General features: G+C 49.0%; 1 protein-coding gene across 1 annotated transcript; it reads left to right on the forward strand.

Annotated features, from left to right (window-relative positions):
• Positions 1-2,941: 2,941 nt before the first annotated feature.
• HADH (hydroxyacyl-CoA dehydrogenase) lies at positions 2,942-17,732 on the forward strand (the record flags this gene model as incomplete). Its single annotated transcript, XM_010156383.1, has 7 exons — positions 2,942-3,070; positions 5,060-5,217; positions 8,064-8,190; positions 11,525-11,614; positions 13,245-13,317; positions 16,525-16,641; positions 17,614-17,732. Coding segments are annotated over 7 exons (813 nt in total), but the record flags the coding sequence as incomplete, so codon positions are not given.
• Positions 17,733-20,167: the final 2,435 nt, after the last annotated feature.

The following is a 20,167-nucleotide window of genomic DNA, read 5'->3' on the forward strand; positions in this document are numbered from 1 at the left end:
GATCAAGTACCATTTTTCAACTTATTAAGGTAGAATGAAGTTCTGTGCAGAAAGGCTGGGGAGTTGGGGGGTTCAGCCTGGAGAAGAGAAGGCTCTGGGGAGACCTTAGAGCCCCTTCCAGTGCCTGGGGGGGTACAAGGAAGCTGGGGGGGACTTTTTCCAAGGGCAGGGAGTGACAGGACAAGGGGTAACGGGTTTAAAGTTAAAGAGGGAGATTGAGATTGGACATCAGGAAGGAATTCTTCCTGCAGAGGGTGGGAGCACTGGGACAGGTTGCCCAGAGAAGCTGTGGATGCCCCATCCCTGGGAGTGTCCAAGGCCAGGCTGGATGAGGCTTGGAGCAACCTGGGCTATGGAAGGTGTCCCTGCCCATGGCAGGGGGTGGGATTGGGTGGGCTTTAAGGTCCTTTCCCACCCAAACCATTCCATGATAGAATACAGCGGCTGAAACAAACGTTGAGCTGTCAGTCATCTGCGGAATTATGAAGTGGTTAATATTTAAATAGGAACTTATTTTCCCAGTGTTTCTCAGGCCTATGGCTTTCAAGTTCATCTTTAACGTGATAGCTTTGGGACAGGAGAGTGGACTGACCTGGCAGTGATTTAAGATTTAGGTATTTGCTTTATTCACAGGAAGAGTGTTGCCCAAGGTACCGGGGTGGTTTGCAGACTTTTTCAAGAGTAAGTGGAACATGCAGGCATCCCCAGGCGGAAACTGGCAGGGAGGCTGGAGTTAATAAACAGCAGCTCTCCGTTTTAATGAATTAATGGGTTTCCTTCTCAAAACTTGAAGATTCCTCGTATTCCTGGCAAATCTGCAGGAGGAATACAGGGGCTTTTTTTTTTTTTTTTTTTGCAAAGGAATTAGCTAGTTGTTTATTAACTTGTCCGGTAAAAACACTCCTCTGTACCTTGGTACTAGAGCTTGAGGCTTGCACTGAAGGAACCATCGGAGGACAACTTTGAGGAAAGCTGCTCTCTGGTTTGGGGAGGAGGAGCACTGTGCGAAGGTCATACTTCTGCAGGGAAGGTGAACGGATCTGCATATTCTGTTAGGCCGTGCGCTTTCAGTGAGCAGCTCGTCAGGAGAAGCGTGTCTGGCCTTTGGCAGTAGCAGGCACTGCAGCCTTCTACCACCGTTAAGGACCGAGGACTGTTTTGCTGACCATCTGCCTCTGATTTATCAATCCAGAAGGATCTCAGATGGTTATAACACTGAGTGGGGTCTGCTCTGCACCCTGTTAGTAAAGCTTTTCCTCCCTTTTAGAAGACTTCAGAAATTCTCTCTCCTCTTTCCTTGCTCATACTGTCAGGAGAAGCTGACCTCTGCTAAAACGTGTGGCTGAAAGCCAGGAGCTTACAATTCCTGACCTGCCACGTGAGAAGCAAAAGCACTTCGGTATGGGCAAAGCATTAACTGACTCCCCAGCACCCGTGTGTTTCTGATTCCGGATCCTTAAGATCAGTGGGTAGTAGAGTCTGCGCGAGCGTGTTTGAAGTGCGAGGGGTTGGTATGGCCTTTGGCCATTTTTCTTCATTCCTGTCCTTGTGAATATGGTAAGAATGAGGTGGGAAAAGGGAGGCGTTAATTTTTCTAGGGTGTTTTGGCCAGCTGGTCGATGGTGGTGTCACCATAAATGGATAATCAGCGAAGCATCGAATGTGCTTGGTATTGATTTTGCTTCTGAAGAGCGGAGGGTCTTGCTTTGCCACTGCAAAGGAGCAACAACAGATGAAGTGTTAGGAGTGCTTGGCTTAAGGGTTTTTATGATTCAGTTGCTTTGATGAAATGGGCATTGTGTAAATAAAAGCATTACACCCAGAGAAGGATAAAGAGGTGTCCAGCTGCAGACGACACCGTGTGAAAGCCGTACTGCTGCTGGCCGGAGGCGGCCCGGCATTTCTCCGTTTGCTGGATTAGTGAGGCAGCTTGGATGAGAACAGCACCATGCTTTTCTTCAGGAGATGGCTCTAATTTTCATTTCAGCTGGCTTTGCTGGAGTTGGCCTTCTGGGCACAGGGGAATCCTGAGTGTCCGGGTGTAAGGTAAAAGTATGGAGCCAGGAAGCTCCGGAGTTGTGCCTTTAAAAAGAGTCAGTGGATCCATGTCTTAACTTGTTTCCCATAGTGAGTTTATTACAGCTCTTCGCTCAAGGGTTCTGAAGATGACGACAGGCTGTTGTTAGCCAACAGGAGAAACACAAATCAGTGAGTAGTGAAGTAGCAGACACCTAGCAGGACATTTTTAGGAGGCTGTTGCAATAGCAGAAAGTGAGATTCTGTGATTGAAATCAGTTGAATACCAACCCAGGAGACGACCCAGCAGTGCTGTCTGTGGCTGAGCCAGCATTTGTGCCAGGTAGAAGGAGAGCTTGCGGGACGTTGAGGTCCGTGACGAGTCCTGGAGTGCCACATGCTTCACTGCTGCTCCCTGCTCCGCTGTCACCTTCCTGTTGTTGCGGGGACGTGCTCATGGCCCAACAGCAGAGTTGTGTTACGCCGTGTCCCGGGAACACAGGGTTAGCCATCCCTTTCGCCACCTGCTCGCCCTACCAGCATTCCAGTTTCGGTCTCCACAGCCCTTTTTCCTTACAAAGTCCAAGGATCACAGCTAAGCCACTTGCTCTTTTCCAGGCAGCGGTAGTTCCCTAGCTGTAGCTGCAGAAAGCCGGTGCCTCCAGGCACAGGTACCGTTCTGCAGGACAGCTCAGGGGAAAAGTTTCCTTTTCCTTCTCTCACAAGTCCTTTGGGACATTTGTCCCTTCCCCTCCACACCAACTGTGTGCAGGCTTTTGGTTTTTCTAGTAAAGTGCGCAGGTCGACGTTCCTTGGCTCCCTTTTGCCTCATTCGCTGCGGGGTGTGTTGCCTGTCCCAGCACAGATCAGTGGGGTTGGCTGGGTTAGGATGTCGATACTCAGTCCTTTTATTTTTAACTTCCAGGTTGCAGCAGCCAGCGGCCACACTGTGGTGTTGGTAGACCAGTCGGATGAAATCCTTAAGAAGTCGACAAAAGGAATTGAAGAGAGCTTGAAGAGAGTGACAAAGAAGAAGTTTGCGGATAAGCCTGAGGTTGATATCATCTTCCTTATTCGTCTAGGAAAGCTTAGGGGAACAAAAGCTCCCATGCTGAAGTTCTGACACTGTTTACAGTTGTGCATTATAGGGAATGTTAATGTGATTATTCCTTCTTAAAAAGAAAACTTTTTCCACTGTGCTGAAGAACTTGGGTTTTCTTCTGTTGATCCAGGGTAGTTCAAAGATGTCTTAACTTGTTTTCTTTCCTTTGTAGACTTCAGCCTTGAGATAAGGATTTACACCAACTTGGTGACCTTTTAAAACAGATGCTAAATGTGAAATGGGGCCAGATTATTTGTCCTGGCTTAATAGCAAACTACCTGGGAATGCACCATCTTTGTCCAAAAGCAAATAGTAACAAAATGGTCTTAATACCTTAGAATCATAGAATGGTTTGGGTTGGAAGGGACCTTAAAGACCATCTAGTTCCACCCCCTGCCATGGGGAGGGACACCTTCCATAGCCCAGGTTGCTCCAAGCCTCATCCAGCCTGGCTTTGGACACTTCCAGGGATGGGCATCCACAGCTTCTCTGGGAACCTGTCCCAGTGCTCCCACCCTCTGCGGGAAGAATTCCTTCCTGATATCTAATCTAAACCTCCCCGCTTTCAATTTAAACCCGTTACCCCTTGTCCTGTCACTCCCTGCCCTTGTAAAAAGTCCCCCCCAGCTTCCTTGTAGCCCCCCAGGCACTGGAAGGTGCAATAAGGTCTCCCCAGAGCCCTCTCTTCTCCAGGCTGAAGCCCCCAACTCTCCCAGCCTGTCCCCATGGCAGAGGGGCTCCAGCCCTCGGAGCATCTCCGGGGCCTCCTCTGGACTCGCTCCAACCGGTCTGTATCCTTCTGCTGTTGGGGGCTCCACAGCTGGACGCAGCACTCCAGGGGGGTCTCCCCAGAGCAGAGCAGAGGGGTAGGGACTAGTAGACTCCTTAGTACGGAGTCTTCCTCCCCGCGACTTGGGCACAGGATTTCTGTGAAGGAAGTGAGAGTTTAACTGCCCTGGAGTAACAGGAATTCGATGTATTAGATACTTTGCGTTTACATTGTGCAGTGAGACTCACACACAGCAGGTCACTGTGGGGCAGTTGATGGCATCTAAATTTACATCCTAAGGGTTATCTGTGGCTATGCTTGTTTCCCTGAATTCCACGACAGATTCAGTTCTTTTGATACATATTAACATATATCTGCTGGCATTGATTACCAGCGTGAACGATGCAGCATGCAACGGGAACGACAAAGGACCTGTTTGCATGTGGGAGCTCTAAGAAAAACTGTAGTAACGCCAGGGTAACCAGAGCATCCGTGCATAATTACGGGGAGCCTTTGATCCAAGAGAATACTGTCCATGTTATGTTTGTAGTGCATATGAGATGTTACATCGTGGCACGCAGGTGTGTTTTCACTTGTACCACGTCTTGCCCTTGGTTCGAAGTCTCGCAGTTTGCTCTCTGTCCTCGCAGACTGTTGGTGATCGGCGGGTTTACTAGTCAGAAAACAGAGTGGTTTCCCCCACACTCGCACTGAAACTGTAGTGAGTGTCAGCCCTTTAGCTTCCTGAAGTGTTCATGAGCTAGCACTTCCCTGTTCGTAGGAGCGAAAGCAGGTAATCACTGAATGAAAACAGCGCAGAGGTCTGAAACGGGAAACGTTCCTCTTCGTGGGTGGCCGGTCCAGGTTGGCTCAGAAACTACTGATTGACCAACCACTCGTTCACTCAGATTGTTATGTTATGACTGCAGCAAGTAGTTTTCCTAAAAGAAGGAATTCAGAGGTCTCCCACTGGCTTCCGAGCAGATTTGATTGGCTAGGAAGCTTTTGTCCATGAAAGCATCTGCACACGCTTCGAACTTTCATTTGGCAGTGTGGCAGACTGCCTGGATTTTTGAGAGCTCCAAAACCCTGCGGAGCATACGGGGGTTCTTCACGTAAAAATGAATGAAATCGTTGTAAACAGACGTTGCATCTTCTTGGAAATGTTTCAGGCTGGCGCCGAGTTCATCGAGAAGACCTTAAAGAACATCACAACGAGCACAGATGCCGTAGCGGTGGTCCACAGCACGGATCTGGTGATAGAAGCCATCGTGGAGAACCAGGAAGTTAAAAATGAACTCTTCAAGAGGCTGGATAAGTTTGCTCCAGAGTATGTGTGTTTTTTCTGTTACGTTTCAAAACTTAGACTTTCGTTAGCTTCTGGTTTTGCTGTTACGCCGTTAGTTCTGCATTTCTTAGCTGCTTCTTTTAAACAGGAGTTTTCTCCCTCAGTCAGCCTCCAGCCTGGCCTGTGGCCTGGAATAGTCGTTGTGCCAGGTGCGTGTGACAAATGCATTGAGGTTTAGTTGCGTTGCTTCATTTGATGTGCTGCTGGGTAGGTTTTCGTCACAAAGTTTCTCCACCTACTCAGTAAGGTCCAGTCTAAATCCCAGTGCAAATGCACAACAGCCGAGTCAGCTTGTCCTGGTACACGTGGGCTGTGGTTAGCGGACGTGTTCCCGTATTTAAAGGGAATTGGGATGATAAAGCATTTGCTTTCAGCGTGCCTGGCATGGACAAGTTTTAAGAAGTCTCAGGCTCGTAGATCTAAGTCACAGCTCAACAGGGGCTGACGTGAGCTGAGTTACTTTGTGTTACAGGAGTTGGGAAGTGGCTGGTGGCTGGTTGTGGTGTGTGAGGCAGGAGGGTCCGTAGTTCCCTAGCACGCACTCACGCAGTTACTTACAGTCCCTGGAGCTTTCTTTGAACTATATCTGATAACTGTTGGACGTTGCAGTTGAATTGTATCCAACCCCAAAAACGCTGCTAAGCGGAACGGGCAGTCTCCGACGCTTGATCCGTGTAACGGATGACTCAGGATCTCAAGACCCTGACTGCTCGCAGGTTGAGGTTTTAACTAGTACGGCTAAAGCTGGGGGCACGGGCCAAGACTGACTGAAGAACTAGGCAAGCTGGGGCTCGAATATCGTGTCGAGGGAGAAGAGGTGTTGTCATGAGCTGAGTTCAGCCTGGGGAGATTTTCAGGCTGTCTCGTCTGGCCGGTAATCAGAATTACCAGGGACTTGTGAGACAGTGAACGATCACACACGGCCCAGCGTTGCTTGCCGCTACCCTCCCTCTGACAGACAAGAGTCAGTAGCTGCCTTCAGCAGTTATCAGGGTACCTTGTTGTGATTAGATTATGCTTATTTGTGAAAACAGACCATTGGTTGCCGGAGTGTTTGTCCACGTTCAGCAGAGAACGCTAATGAGCAATTAGCATGTACTAAACGGCAGGCAGTCAGCAAGGAAAAGTGGGCACAGGGACTCAGAGCCGCGTTTACTAATGTGTGTATGTGAACACCCGAGGCTGTTTTTTGTACAGCTGAGCTCTTCATCAGCACAGCTGCCTCGGAACATCCAGTGGTACGTTACAGAGTGTTAAAAGATACTGGGAGGTGTTCAGATGTGCTCCTTCCTGTGACAAAAGGCGTGATTTCGCAGGGTTGGGGAAAGTGACATTAGACAAGAAGCCTGCCTTTTTAAGAGAAGAGTTGGAAATGGTAAACATATGGATATCTTACAGTAGGATCAAGAAAAAGGAGGTGAATGGTGAAGAACATGGGTTGCAGTGTAGAAAGTGTCGATGAAAAGAAAGGAAACCTAGTAAAATAGTGAAACTTAGCTAGTCTTGTAAACACTCGGCTGTGGGATACAAAGGGTAATTTGTGGTTGTGTCAGGAGTAGGGTGTTGCAGACCCTGCGAGTAGCATGGGGAAAGGCAGAAGTGTCTAGCGAGCGTTTTTCTGCACATTAGAAGGAAGCAGTAGGCATTGTTCATCCCACGTGACACTGGAGGGGGGGTGTGGAAAGCTCTCGCTGGCAGCGCAGGTGTCCTACAGCCTTCGCCCAGATTCACCCTTCCAGCATTTCTAAAGCTGTTGTATGGACTAACTCTTGCGTCAGGTTAACGGGGGTGGTGGTTGACCGGTGATGAAGGTTTGCTTAAAGACAGCTTTGAGTCTCCGGAGAAGCTTTGCTTCCTTGGGGCCCTGGGTGCTGACAGCACTGTGAAGTGAGTTACAGGCAGAGACCATGAGCAATGGGCTTCTGGGAGGGGAGAAATCATAGAACCACAGAATGGTTTGGGTTGGAAGGGACCTTTCAGCCCATTCAGTCCCACCCCCTGCCACGGGCAGGGACACCTTCCACCAGACCAGGTTGCTCCAAGCCTCATCCTGGCCTTGGACACTTCCAGGGATGGGGCATCCCCAGCTTCTCTGGGCATCATGTCCCAGGGCCTCCACTGGTGGAGGGTGTTTTTATCCCCAGATGTTGTGTTTTGATGCCGCAGTGAGATGTCCTCATGGCTTGGATGTGACTTCTCTGAAAGCTCTGTTCTGAAGCTCAGGTGTATCTCAGTGGGGTGTCAGCAAAATACCAGTGTGGCTGAACATCTGATGAGGCCAATGGGATAACTTTTCCAAGGGTCAGTAGGATATGGCCCAGAACGGGGTAGGTTTTCACCTCTAATTTAGTTTAGTTGATTTTTGTGGTTTGAAGAAAAAGCCATTTCTGTAAGTTTTCAGTGTGATGTCAGTGTAGCAGGGCTGTTGAGGTGTTGAGATATTTCTGGTAGGGAAAAAAAATACCCAAACCTTTATGAATTGCAGTTAGTAATGGTTTATGTCTGGAAAAAGACTTCATATATGCTTTAAAATTCTCGTGATTTTGTATCTCCTTTGCAGTGTCCTTATTTTCTACTTAATAGTCTTTTTTTTCTATCCCCAAATACAAGTATGCAACATACTTGGGGGGTCAGAAACCTGCACAGCCCTTCCAGTGGTTATTTTATCACTTACAGCTCAGCAAAAGGGGTGGGATACACCTCAGGAAAAGGAGCAGGGATATTTGTGAGCATCCTGTGGATGGTTAGGCAGTGGATCTGTCTGTTCAGTACACCAGTCTTGGAAAACTTGCCGTTATTTATGCAATCCACGTGTTTCTTTTTTCCAGGCACACAATATTTGCAAGCAACACTTCGTCCTTGCAAATCACGGGGTTGGCTAACTCAACTACCAGGCAGGACCGATTCGGTGGTCTCCATTTCTTCAATCCTGTGCCTATGATGAAGCTTGTGGAGGTAGGTGTCTTGGGAGGTCACTGTAACCACCGCTGCGGCACAGCAATGCAGTCCTCATCACCCAGAATTCAGATCAGAGAGGGGGTCTCAGTTTGCAGCTCTGCTGGTATGGAATAAGCTGCCTCTCGTGATAGGAGGGTGGTGCAGTCTCCTTTTAGGGGCAGGTTGAAGGGACAGAGGTAACTCCTTCAGTCTCGAGGCTCCAAAGTTCCCCACTGAATTTCCCAGCAGTGGTGCTGTGTACCGGGATCGTTTCAGGCAGGCAGGCCAGCTGAGCGATCCTGCTGGCAGCATAAAGAAAACCAGCCCATGACAGACGGGGGAATTTGATTGTTACCATAGAATCACACAATCCCAGTGTGGTTTGGGTGGGAAGGGACCTCAAAGCCCACCCACTGCCACCCCCTGCCATGGGCAGGGACACCTTCCCCTGGCCCACATTGCCCCAAGCCTCATCCAGCCTGGCCTTGGACACTCCCGGGGATGGGGCATCCACAGCTTCTCTGGGCAACTTGTCCCAGTGCTCCCCACCCTCTGCGGGAAGAATTCCTGCCTGATGTCCCATCTCCATTTCCCTCTTTCCGTTTAAACCCGTTACCCCTTGTCCTGTCACTCCCTGCCCTTGAGAAAAGTCCCCCCCAGCTTCCTTGTCGGCCCCTTCAGGCACTGGAAATCGATAGGAAATGGGGTGAGATGAAATCTCACTGCCTTGTGACTTGTGAAACACAGTCAGTCATGTTTGATTCGATGTTCCAGATAGTTTGTCAGGAAGCATTACAGTATTTCCCAGCCTTAAAGGAAGTGTAAATGGAAATTTTTATGTAACTCTCTGGATGTATTTTCTAATCATACTGTCTTTGGCTACATCATGCAATTGCTAATGATAACTGCAGTGCAGAGCAGAATAACAAATTTAATAATATGAGTTAATTTAATTTCATTAATTTAATAAGAGTGTATCTGAGCCTCCAAAGTAAAGGTCACATTGCAGAAAAAATGACAGGTCTCTCTTCTCCTCTTTCTCACCTTCCCCTCCTTATGGCTGGCCTTGATCAGCTGGAACTTCCAGGGTTGCCCCATCCCTGGGAATGTCCAAGGCCAGGCTGGATGAGGCTTGGAGCAACCTGGGCTATGGAAGGTGTCCCTGCCCATGGCAGGGGGTGGCACTGGGGGGGCTTTGAGGTCCCTTCCAGCCCAAACCATTCTGGGATGCGATGAACTTGCAAACTGAAGTGAAAATAAACTTTGCATTTCGGCCACTCTTCCCTAAAGTTTCACATACTTTTTGCCCTTAAATGCTGCAGATCTTTTTCCTCTGCCCCACGAGTGATCTGTTGTAGAATTGCTTTGGTGACGAGCGCTTCAGATGTTGTGCCTGCCTTTTGAACTCCTGAGGTTCACTTTATTGTGCTTGTTTCTTGTTTCCCATTAACATCCACTGCCTGTGCTGTGTCCCTGAATGTGTCATTCTCCCTCCTTTTGCAATGTTTGTCCTTTTGGCTGAAAGGAACAAGTTTGAGTCCGAGTATGGTGGTCTGATGAGGGCTCAGCCATTGGCAAATTCTCTCTCACTGATTTCTGTACCCATGTGGATTTAGTTTAATAGAGTCCTGTATAGTGTGGCTGAAGGGTCTGGGGAAATGTTGTAAGAAAGAAATTCGTAGGAATTTTGTAGGTGTTGAAGAGAATCTTCCACAGAAGATTTCAACAGAAAATCTTTAGCATAAAGGCGGAAATCTTTGGCATAATTCCTTGGGCTAACGTAGGCTTTGCTAACGTAACTGCTTGCTGGCAGTAATCTGTTTATGTGGATGAAGAGTCCTGTGCCTCGTCTCGAGTCTAAACCAAATCATAGGCTTTAGAAGTCTAAACAAAGTGAGATTTGAAAAATACAGGCAGTAACCCATCGTCATTTGTAAAACCCAAACCGGAGCAGTCCCTGTCTGACTGCTGGGGTCAGCCTTGATAATCTGGAGGGTTTTTTACCTGAATTACAAATGCCCTACCCCAGGCTGACTCGAGCTGATGAACTTCAGAACGCAGAAGCTGTGCTTTCAGGGACTTGATCTTGAAAGGCACCAATATTAGTGAAGTAAAACTTTCCAAGGCTTTGCTTTTGCTTCGGACCTGCTGCAGTAAATCAGGCTTGGCCTGGGCAAACACTGCGGAACAGCATTTTCGATGTAAACCCCATGTTTCCTTTTGAAATAAATGGGGGAGAACCCAAGAGAATCACCAAAACTTTGCAAGATATTCCTGAGACGGCCTGTCGTGGAAGCTGTCCTTGGTGGGCCCGAACCTGCGGTGCCTTTGAGACCTGCTTTTCACAGACTGCTGCTTTCCCGCTCAGAAGCGCAGAGCTTGGAGGGGGTTTATTTCTCTAATAATCCAAAAGGCTAGTGCTAATGGTTCAGAATTCTGACGTGTATAGTAAAAACTTGAAGCCTGCAGTCTTATGTAATTCTCTGATGTTTTAATTGATAGCAAGTAAAGGAACACTGTTTTTTTTCTGTCTTTTCCTCAGCCCTAACAGCGCTTTTTGTGGTGGCCTTACATCGGGCATGAGGGCGAGGGGAAACCTCTGTGTGATTTAACTGTGTGAAGAAGGAGGTCAGCCTCAGCGGGTTTCCGGTTATGGCACGCGGAGGTCAGGATCAGCCCAGTTGTCACCACCCGTTCAGCTTCGGCAGCTCTTTCGTTTCCTTTTTTTTCAGGGCAGGGAGGGGAGTAGGTCTCTAACAAACGACTTAATGCATCCCCACTCCAGTGAAGTGTAGGAAAAACTACGTATAACTCGCCCGTGAAGAAAATGGACGTGGAAACATGCTACTCGGAAGCTAAGGGGGTGTCCCCAGTCGGAAAGACAGACAGATTTTACGTTTTCTTTAGGATTAAATGCCTGGTCGTGATTAGACTGGGCACAGGGGAGAGGTCACAGCCCTTTGTATTGGGAGCGGTGTCTCTGAATGTGGTTCCTAGAGTGATGCCAGCATGTTTCCCGGGGCAACAGAGACTGTAGAGCTTTTAAAGTTGTTCCTTGTGCTGTAATCTTTAAATGTGATTCCAAAGGATGCCCCCTTTTTCCATCCGTAGCGGCTGCGTGGAAAAGTCTTAAAGAAACGCTTAATTTCAAACATGTAAAATGCCCCATCTGTCTTTAAAATAGGTTTCTGTGTCTGTTACCTATCCACTGGAATCATTTCTTGCAAACCAAATGCTTTGTGAATTTCTGGAATAGTGTTCTGGATCACGGTTGAATCGTTGCTGTCCTGGGAAATGAGTGGGATTCTGCTCATAAATGTGCTTCTGCTCTCCCTGCCTTCCCTCTGCCCAGGTCATCAAGACACCAATGACCAGCCAGAAGACTTTTGAATCGCTTGTGGATTTCAGTAAAGCAGTAGGAAAGAGCCCTGTCAGCTGTAAGGTGGGTACGTGCTGGTCTTCCCAGGCTCAGAAAGTCCGCTCTTGAAAACTCTTCATTTTCAGGAGGTAGGTTTCAGTAGGTGTAAGAGCACTTCAGGAATTTCCAGGCTGCTTTTCGTCCAGTTTCTCTTCCCTGCTAGAAGCATTCTGACAGAACACCCACACTTACCACAGGTTCCCCAGACTTGTTGTCTAGAGCAGCCAGACTGGGAAGAATCAGGCTTTACAGTTCTGGGTTTTTCTATTCCAATCCTGCAGAAGTTTGGACTGGAGAGCTTCGGCAGGAGCTCATCTTTAGCCGTGCTAGAGACCGGACTGCCCCCTCTTGTCCTGTGAGGGAGGTGGATGAATCCTCCGTGGCGTGTGCTCACTGCAGGTTTCCCTCGAGCCTGCAGCAGCCGGGGCCGTAGTCGGCTGCATTGCTCCGCAGCGCCGGGGTTTTTCTCTGGATAAACACCCTACTTCCTAAGCACACTTCCGAATCCGTTGTGGTCTGGGGAGCTTTATGCTCTCACCTGGAGTTTCACAGCCCCCAGGAGACGTTTGGTCACGAAAAGAAGGGCCTGCGTTGCAGTAGTTGACAGTAATTCAGGATCTGGATGCTGGACCCCGATTCTGGCTCTACTGCTAAAGCACTCTGTGGCCTTAGTTGACTTTTTTCCCGGTTCCTGTGCAGAATGTGTGATGCATTATGGTTATAAATGGGCTTGGGTAGAGGCTAATGCAGCCTCCACATCTGAACCTTTCTTTTTCTGTCTAATTTGGTTTTTAAATTCCTGTTTGTGGTAGAAAAGTTGCTTGGAATCCTCTGGGTTAAATACTGAGATAAAATAGAACAAACAGTAAGCGTCTGAAACAGTAGTAGCATATGAAATAATGCTGTTTGCAAAGCTCTTTCTCTTTCGGCTTGGGTAGAGGCTAATGCAGCCTCCACATCTGAACCTTTCTTTTTCTGTCTAATTTGGTTTTTAAATTCCTGTTTGTGGTAGAAAAGTTGCTTGGAATCCTCTGGGTTAAATACTGAGATAAAATAGAACAAACAGTAAGCGTCTGAAACAGTAGTAGCATATGAAATAATGCTGTTTGCAAAGCTCTTTCTCTTTCCAGAAGCTTGTGTACAAGAGGTTCTGTTTCAGTTTGTTCTGCTGACAGCCCGTATCCTGTCTCGTCACCGACTGCTGTTGGGCTGATCCTGGCTTTCAGAAGCGTGGGTTACCAGTGGGCGGTGGGGGAGGCTGTTTGGCCGGGAGTGGTTCTAGTAGTGAGCACCCTAAGAAAGGTGTTAGGGAAGAGCTGCTCTTCCATCCCTCAGGAAAGCGCACCGGCAGAGTTTTGCTGAAGAAAAGGCGTTTGCCAACCGGCCGCCTTAAATTGTTTTAAGATCAATGGAGTTGGGCGTGTAGTGGTCTTACTCTTCTCAGTCACGGTGCACGTCCAGGTGCCATCCCTTGTTTGTGAAATCCGTCTTCTGTGCTTTGATACGGAGCAGATGAATTGGATGAAAAATACCGTTTGGAGAGCATCAGATGCTGATGTTTCAATAAGTGTCTTCATGCACTTGTTTAACGTCTGTAGTGTTTGAGTGTAATACTGGTAAAGAACCTTCAGAATCCCTTTTTTTCTCTCCATAGGACACTCCGGGGTTCATTGTAAACCGTCTCCTGGTGCCTTATATGATGGAAGCGGTTCGACTTTTTGAGAGAGGTACTTGTTGGGGTGTTGCCTTCAGGGGGTGTTGACATGTAACACTGCTAAATGTTATATCCCTTTGGAAAAGCATTGGGATTCCCTCCAGACTTTCAGACCTTAAAGGCTGGAAGTGCACAGTGAACATAAATATGAGCCAGCATGTAGCTGCAAAGAGCTTGTCTTCGCTTTGAAATGCCAGCCTGTGCCAGGTTGGAGGGCACTGGCTACTGGTGTGGGAAGTGTCTGGTGGTGGAAAACGTTTCTGGTTTGGAGGTGACAAGCTGAGTGTAGTGCCGTTGTGAAATATCCTCGGGAACCTCCCTGTCTCCATCCCAAGAGGCGTTAATGGAAATGGTTGAAAATCCCACAGTGGGGCCCTTAGCAGAGTTTCCTGAGTTGGGTTATACTGGGGTTGTGGAACAAAGCCCGGGTTCCAGGTGAGGTGAGGTGTGCCGCGCTCAGCGTCACGCTGTGATGCTGGCATACAGGTGATTCGGGCTCAACCAGTGCCCCATAAAACCTCCTGCTCCTCTTCTGTGTCCTTCTGTAGACACAGGTTCTTCAGGAGCTCCCCCCTCGCCGCTGGTCTCGTCTGCGTTAATATCGAGGGTGGGTAGAAATAATCACAAAACCCCAGAGAATCACTGAATTTTTCCAAGAGTTGATAATTGTTTTGAAAATGTAGTGGATAAAGAGGAAATCACGGAGTATAATTGCTTTTATTTCAAGTGCTCCGCTCGTAGCTCCGCGCTGCTGAAGGTGTCATTTGAAACATTTTGTTTATGAAATCACTGCTCTTTTACAGATGAAAGCACTCCATTATCAGGGTTCCACCAAATATGCTTTAAATATTAAAAATCTCTCTTCTAGCACAGGGAAGGGGTGGTTTGATCTCCAGGGAAAAAAAAAAATAGAAACCAACACTGGTTGTTTATCCATCAACAAATGTACCTAATTACATCTCAGAGGCAGAAAAGGGCAAACTGAGTGCCCTGAAAGGCAAAGTCGTGGATGGAGGGGGCATTCTTCCTTGGGAAAAAGGCAGGATTCTAACTGAGGCGGCTGGCTGTGTAAAAGAGGCTCCTCTGTTAAGGACACGTGTCGTGCGTACTTCAGGAGACAGTAGGACTTGTAATTAGGTGTAGCAAACAGTCACTGAGATGGTGTGTTCAAGCTGGCTCTCTTCTGCCTAAGCAAAGCAACAGGCTGGTTGAATCTCAGCTCTGTTTGTATTTTGTTCAACAGTGTGATATTTCCAAACTTGCTGAAGTTCATTGATGAATTTTTAACTCCGATGAGATCTATTGGAAAGGCTGGGTGATGTTTTGAGGAGCCTGATGGCTGTCTTTGGATTCCTATTTGCCACTGACTCCAGTTAAATTTTTATCATACCCTGTGCACTCATTTGCAGAGTCGACACGATTGTCACCCACAGTAGGATGAAACTGGGTCTCTCCCATGGCAGCCCCGAGCACTGAAACACCATTTTACTGGGTCAGTCCTGGAGTCCTTATTGATACAGAATCTCCTTGGGCTGAACGTGCACTTCTGCTTAGGCAAAACACCTGTAATCATAGAATCCCAGAGTGGTTTGGGTTGGAGGGGACCTTAAGGCCCCCCCAGTGCCCCTGCCATGGGCAGGGACACCTTCCATAGCCCAGATTGCTCCAAGCCTCATCCAGCCTGGCCTTGGACACTCCCAGGGATGGGGCATCCACAGCTTCTCTGGGAACCTGTCCCAGTGCTCCCACCCTCTGCGGGAAGAATTCCTTCCTGATATCTAATCTAAACCTCCCCACTTTCAATTTAAACCCGTTACCCCTTGTCCTGTCACTCCCTGCCCTTGGAAAAAGTCCCCCCCAGCTTCCTTGTAGCCCCCCCAGGCACTGGAAGGGGCTCTAAGGTCTCCCCGGAGCTTCCCTTCTCCAGGCTGAGCCCCCCAACTTTCCCAGCCTGTCCCCATGGCAGAGGTGCTCCAGCCCTCGGAGCATCTCCGGGGCCTCCTCTGGACTCGCTCCAACTGGTCTGTATCCTTCTGATGTTGGGGGCTCCACAGCTGGACGCAGCACTCCAGGGGGGTCTCCCCAGAGCAGAGCAGAGGGGAGAATCCCCTCCCTCGCCCCCCTGGCCACACTTCTCCTGATCCAGCCCAGGATCCGGTTGGCTTTCTGGGCTGCCAGCGCACATATTACTGTTTGCATATTAACAGTGATTTAAACAGGGGGTGTATTCTAAGTAGTAATGTGGGGTGCTTTGTACTGCCCTTTTCTTGGTGAAAAACCAAACCCAGCAGTCAGTGAGGTTCCAGTGGGGGTACAACCCTTGCTTGCCCTTTTACTGATTTTAATGGTACTGTAACAGACAGCTGTGTGCTGTCTGGGGGCCAAGTCCAGGTTTGACAGACAAATCTGTTGATAAAAGAGGCAGGGACATCTGCAGCGGCTTCAGGAGTTGAGGATTTACGTGTGTTTGAGTTTGAGGAGTGGGAGTCATGTTAGATTTAAGTAAGGCTCATTTTCTCAGTTTCTCAGAAATAAAATGTCATTTTAAAAGGAACCCAAATTGTCAGCTTTAAAGAGTAAAAGGAGATATATAAAAATTACTACCTCCTACAGCACTTCTGCTGAAAGTGTTGCCTTTACAAGAGATTTTGAGCGTTTATGTCTAGGATTCTCTGATCTTAGGCGTATAAATGGTATGCACCTAGGCTTTCGGACACCCGGAGTGCCTGCCTCGTCCGTCAGCCGGACATCACTTGCCCCTGGCTGTTGGGGAGCGAGGGTACCTCTGTCCTGCACATCATTCAGCACCTGCTGCCGAGCTCACCGCGCCGATCCGGAGATCTTCCCTCGGCTTCCCCGATGGCTGCCTCTGCAAGCAGCTCTGAATTCCTGCCAGCCGCCCGCTCTGCCGCTGGTCTTTGGCAGGTCGGGCACGGGAGCTGGGGCTCCATCAATGGCGCAGCAATCGATACGGAAATGCAGGAGGAAGCTAGAAAAATGGAAATCAGGCCTGAAGGCCGCCTGTTTTCCTGCTTGTGAGAAATTCTGCTTTATGCTCCAGCGTGGATATGCTGACTCCAGTTTTTGTGGTTCTGAAAAGCGCGGAGGTGTCTGTGCGGTGCCGCGCCGGGGTGAAATAACACCCTGTTCATTATTTATAAGTGGTGCCAAGGAGATGCGGAATCTTCTCTGTTCATCAAACTGTCAATCTTTTCTGTAGGAGATGCATCAAAGGAAGATATTGATGTTGCTATGAAGCTGGGGGCTGGCTATCCCATGGGTCCGTTTGAACTGCTGGACTACGTCGGGCTGGATACCAGCAAATACATTATAGATGGTACCGTGTGCTGCTTTGTTTCTCTTTTCCCCCTTTTTAACTAAACTGCGGATGAATGTGGTGATGAAAATCAAACTTGGTTAGTCTGAATGGAATGTTTATGGCGTAGCCTTTCAGCCGTTGAGGAGAAAGGGGTGAGAATTCAGCTGGGAATGCTGCACTTGTGCGACACGGCTCTGCCCTGTGTACCTGGGGACAGAATGGTGGCTTTGCTGACTTCATCAAGTGCCAGTGGCAAATAATAATAATATTGGTGGAACTTTATATAGCTAAAAAGAATCAGTGGGAAGAGAGGTAAGAAATTCTGCTGAAAAGCAGCAAATATTGAGACTCCCTAGCCTTTTTCTGCCGGCCGTGTTTTCATCCCCAATTAATAGAAAACCCAGTAAATGCCTTAAAAGACGCGAGCGTGCCATCTGCCTTGCGCTGCCGTGGATGAGGAGTGAAGGGAAGCACAGTAACCAAAAAAAAAGACGTAACTGGGGACGGCTTCTTGATGGCTGTTGTACCGTTTGAATGAGCAGCGTCAGTACTCTCCGAGGCAGAACGTGGCTCCAGTGAAACCTGTAGCCTGTACCGTGGAGTCGTGTTAGTTTGTTCTAACTGACCTTGTCTGTCACGGGGAGACGTTCCACTGGGAATGTCTTTCCACTGGAATGTCTTTCCAGCATGGCCTTTGTTCTGTTTCCTTGTACGTAACTATCTTACAAGTTCTCCTTAACTTTTTGAAAAGTGTCAAGAATTCCTCCCTCGGGGAGGTTGGGTGGTGTTGGGCGTAAGACTGGTGGCTAGGTGTGCTCACAGCCGTCAGCGCTGCTCTGTGCTTTATTGGAGGTCTGGGGGAGTCCTGCTGGGTTCCACACCTCCTCCCGTTCTCTGACCTCTGCGGTACTTTTCTGAGGAGATGCAGGTCTCTGCCACCTTGGCATACAAACAGACCCCTTCCTGATTCCCCCCCCTTTCTCCCACCAGGGTGGCATTCCTTAGAGCCCAACAATCCTCTTTTTGCGCCCAGCCCGCTCCTGAATAAACTGGTAGAAGAGAAGAAGCTGGGGAAGAAGACTGGAGAGGGGTTTTACAAATACAAATGACCTCGGGACCTCGAGGGGCGCGACAGCCTGCATACGCTCTCCAGCATCACCGTCTTACAGGTGAATTCTGTTGGCACCTGCCCGAGGCTGGCACGAGCCGCGCTCCCATCGCAACCCACCTCTGAACGGAGTGACCGCGCTAGTGAGCTGTCTCCCTGGTGAAAAGCTCAATGATGGGTTTCCTTCTAATTCTGAAAAGCTTTCCCTGTACAGTGCCTTCATGCAAATGTTGATTTTTTTCAGGTGCCGGACAGAATGACAAGCCGGTTTATGTATTTGAAACGTGATTATATTGATGGGAAAAATCCTAAAAATAGCCGCACTTTCTTACAAATAAAGTTTTCAGCAGCTGTGTCGTGGAAGCCGTGGCTGGCAGGCGATGCGGTGGGGGGTAGCCCGCTGGGTGGCAGTCTCTCCGCACCCTGCCCCACGCAGGACCTGGAGTTCTTGTGGGTGGGCATCAAGGGCGCCTTGAAGGGCCATGGTCTCAGCGTCACGCGGATCGCAAGCAGAAGCCCTGCCGGGCCAGGCTGTCACCCACTGCAGCGTTTTAGGGCAGAACTCGTGGGTTGAGTTGGGATTTTCCGGCCTTTTCAGTTCAGAGCCTCCTTTTGCTCCGTGCCGTAGGAGCGTCGCGGCGGGGGCTTTCTCTTCCGCAGGGCCTAATGCTTTTACTCGCTGGGCTCGGTGAAGGCTTCCATGTGCTTTCCAGAGCCCTGCAAAGGCGCTTCGTGCGCTGGCGGTGGATTTTAAGCGTGATTTTTACACAGGATTGGGTACTGCAGGGCTTGGAACCGGAGTCTGGGCTGTGCACGCAAATAGGCGTGTCAGGCTGTCGGAGGCACCCTCCGTTGTGCAGCTTGATTTCCTTGGAGCTGAGCAGAGCCTGGGTTTGCTCCTGGTGGGAGCGCTGCGAATTCCGCCTGTTCTGCACATCCAGCTGCAGAAGGAACTGCGGAGCGCGTGGGCGTGCGGGCTGGGGTTCCGTTCTGCTGAGTAGCAGCCTGCCTTCACTTTGTGTATCCTGGAGCTGCAAATAGTGCTTACACACGTTTTCTAATTAAAGAATGATGAATAATTTTTTCAGTTGCTCTTCCTCCCTCCCCAACATCTGATTCCGATTGCATATAAAGAAACCGAGGCCAACAGGTGGTAATTTCCCTGCACACGATAAGAATTGCTTTGTGTAGAGAACAAAAATTGTTGGTTTGTTGGGTCCTGGTTACAGATCATCTGATTTTGAGACACTTGACTTGAAAGAAAAGTGCTGAAGGAAGGAAATGATACTGTAGACAATCTTCTTCCTTTACTTCTACATTTCCTTTACTTATATTTGTGGATGCCCCATCCCTGGGAGAGTCCAGGGCCAGGCTGGATGAGGCTTGGAGCAACCTGGGCTATGGAAGGTGTCCCTGCCCATGGCAGGGGGTGGCACTGGGGGGGCTTTGAGGTCCCTTCCCACCCCAACCATTCCATGATTCTATGATTGTTAAATTGATTTTCCTAAAATACAGTCCACTTCTTCCACCTGAAGTCTTCAGAACTACCGTTTTCAGTAATGATCCAAAACATATTGCTGTTGTGTTTTAAAGATAGCTTCTTTTTTTTGCTTTTTACAAAAAACGTGGGCAGAATTAACTGGATGCCGCTCCCTTTATGCGGCAGATCATCTTTAATTTGTCAAGGCTTAGGTTTATGGCAAGGCAGAGGCTATTTAATAATACAGGTGCACAACATTTTTCAGTATTAAATCTGGTATTTTAGCAAAACAAACTTTCTCTAAAGCAGTGCTTTCCTTTCAGGAGCTCGGAGAGGTGCGGTACGTACGTCTGTAATGCACACGAGAAACCTGCACGGGGTGCTTGGCGTTTGGCTTGCTGTTTGAGAAGAGGTTTCTTTTTCCCTGTAGCAAATAGGCCACGCGGAGGTACTTCACGGGGGGGTGGGATGGTTTATTTGTCAGCATGGGGGGTGCTGTGCCAGGAGGGGCAGAGGTGAGGGCAAGGGCCAGAACGCCAAACGCTCTCCCTTGAATTGGGATGCGCAGTGGCAGTTGAGGCCACTGAATCAAGGTAAACCTTTCTGCACCTCAGTGAGGAGCGTGCAGAAACCTCTTCTAGGGCTCAAGATCATGATGAAACAGCTCCGGAGTAGGGTGTTGAATCAACGCTCCTGATTTGTACAAGAATTCCTGCAGCTTTGACAGCTTAAAGCTATCTCGGGGGCTTTAAGAATGAGTAATGAAGGAGTTGCCTGTCTCCCCCTTTCCCTCAATAAAGGTGGTTTCCTGGCCCGTGCCGTGCCTGGGATGCTGCGCGGAGGAACGTGAGCCGCCTCCCGCTGCATGCCGCGGGATGAGCAAAGGGCATGCTCCCGCCACTCAGTCCCTCAGGGCAGGCCGTGGTACCTTAGCCCTGCTCCCTCCAGTCCGCTCT

The sequence above is a fragment of the Eurypyga helias genome, unplaced genomic scaffold (assembly GCF_000690775.1).
Source record: "Eurypyga helias isolate BGI_N326 unplaced genomic scaffold, ASM69077v1 scaffold34277, whole genome shotgun sequence".
Lineage (NCBI taxonomy): Eukaryota > Metazoa > Chordata > Aves > Eurypygiformes > Eurypygidae > Eurypyga > Eurypyga helias.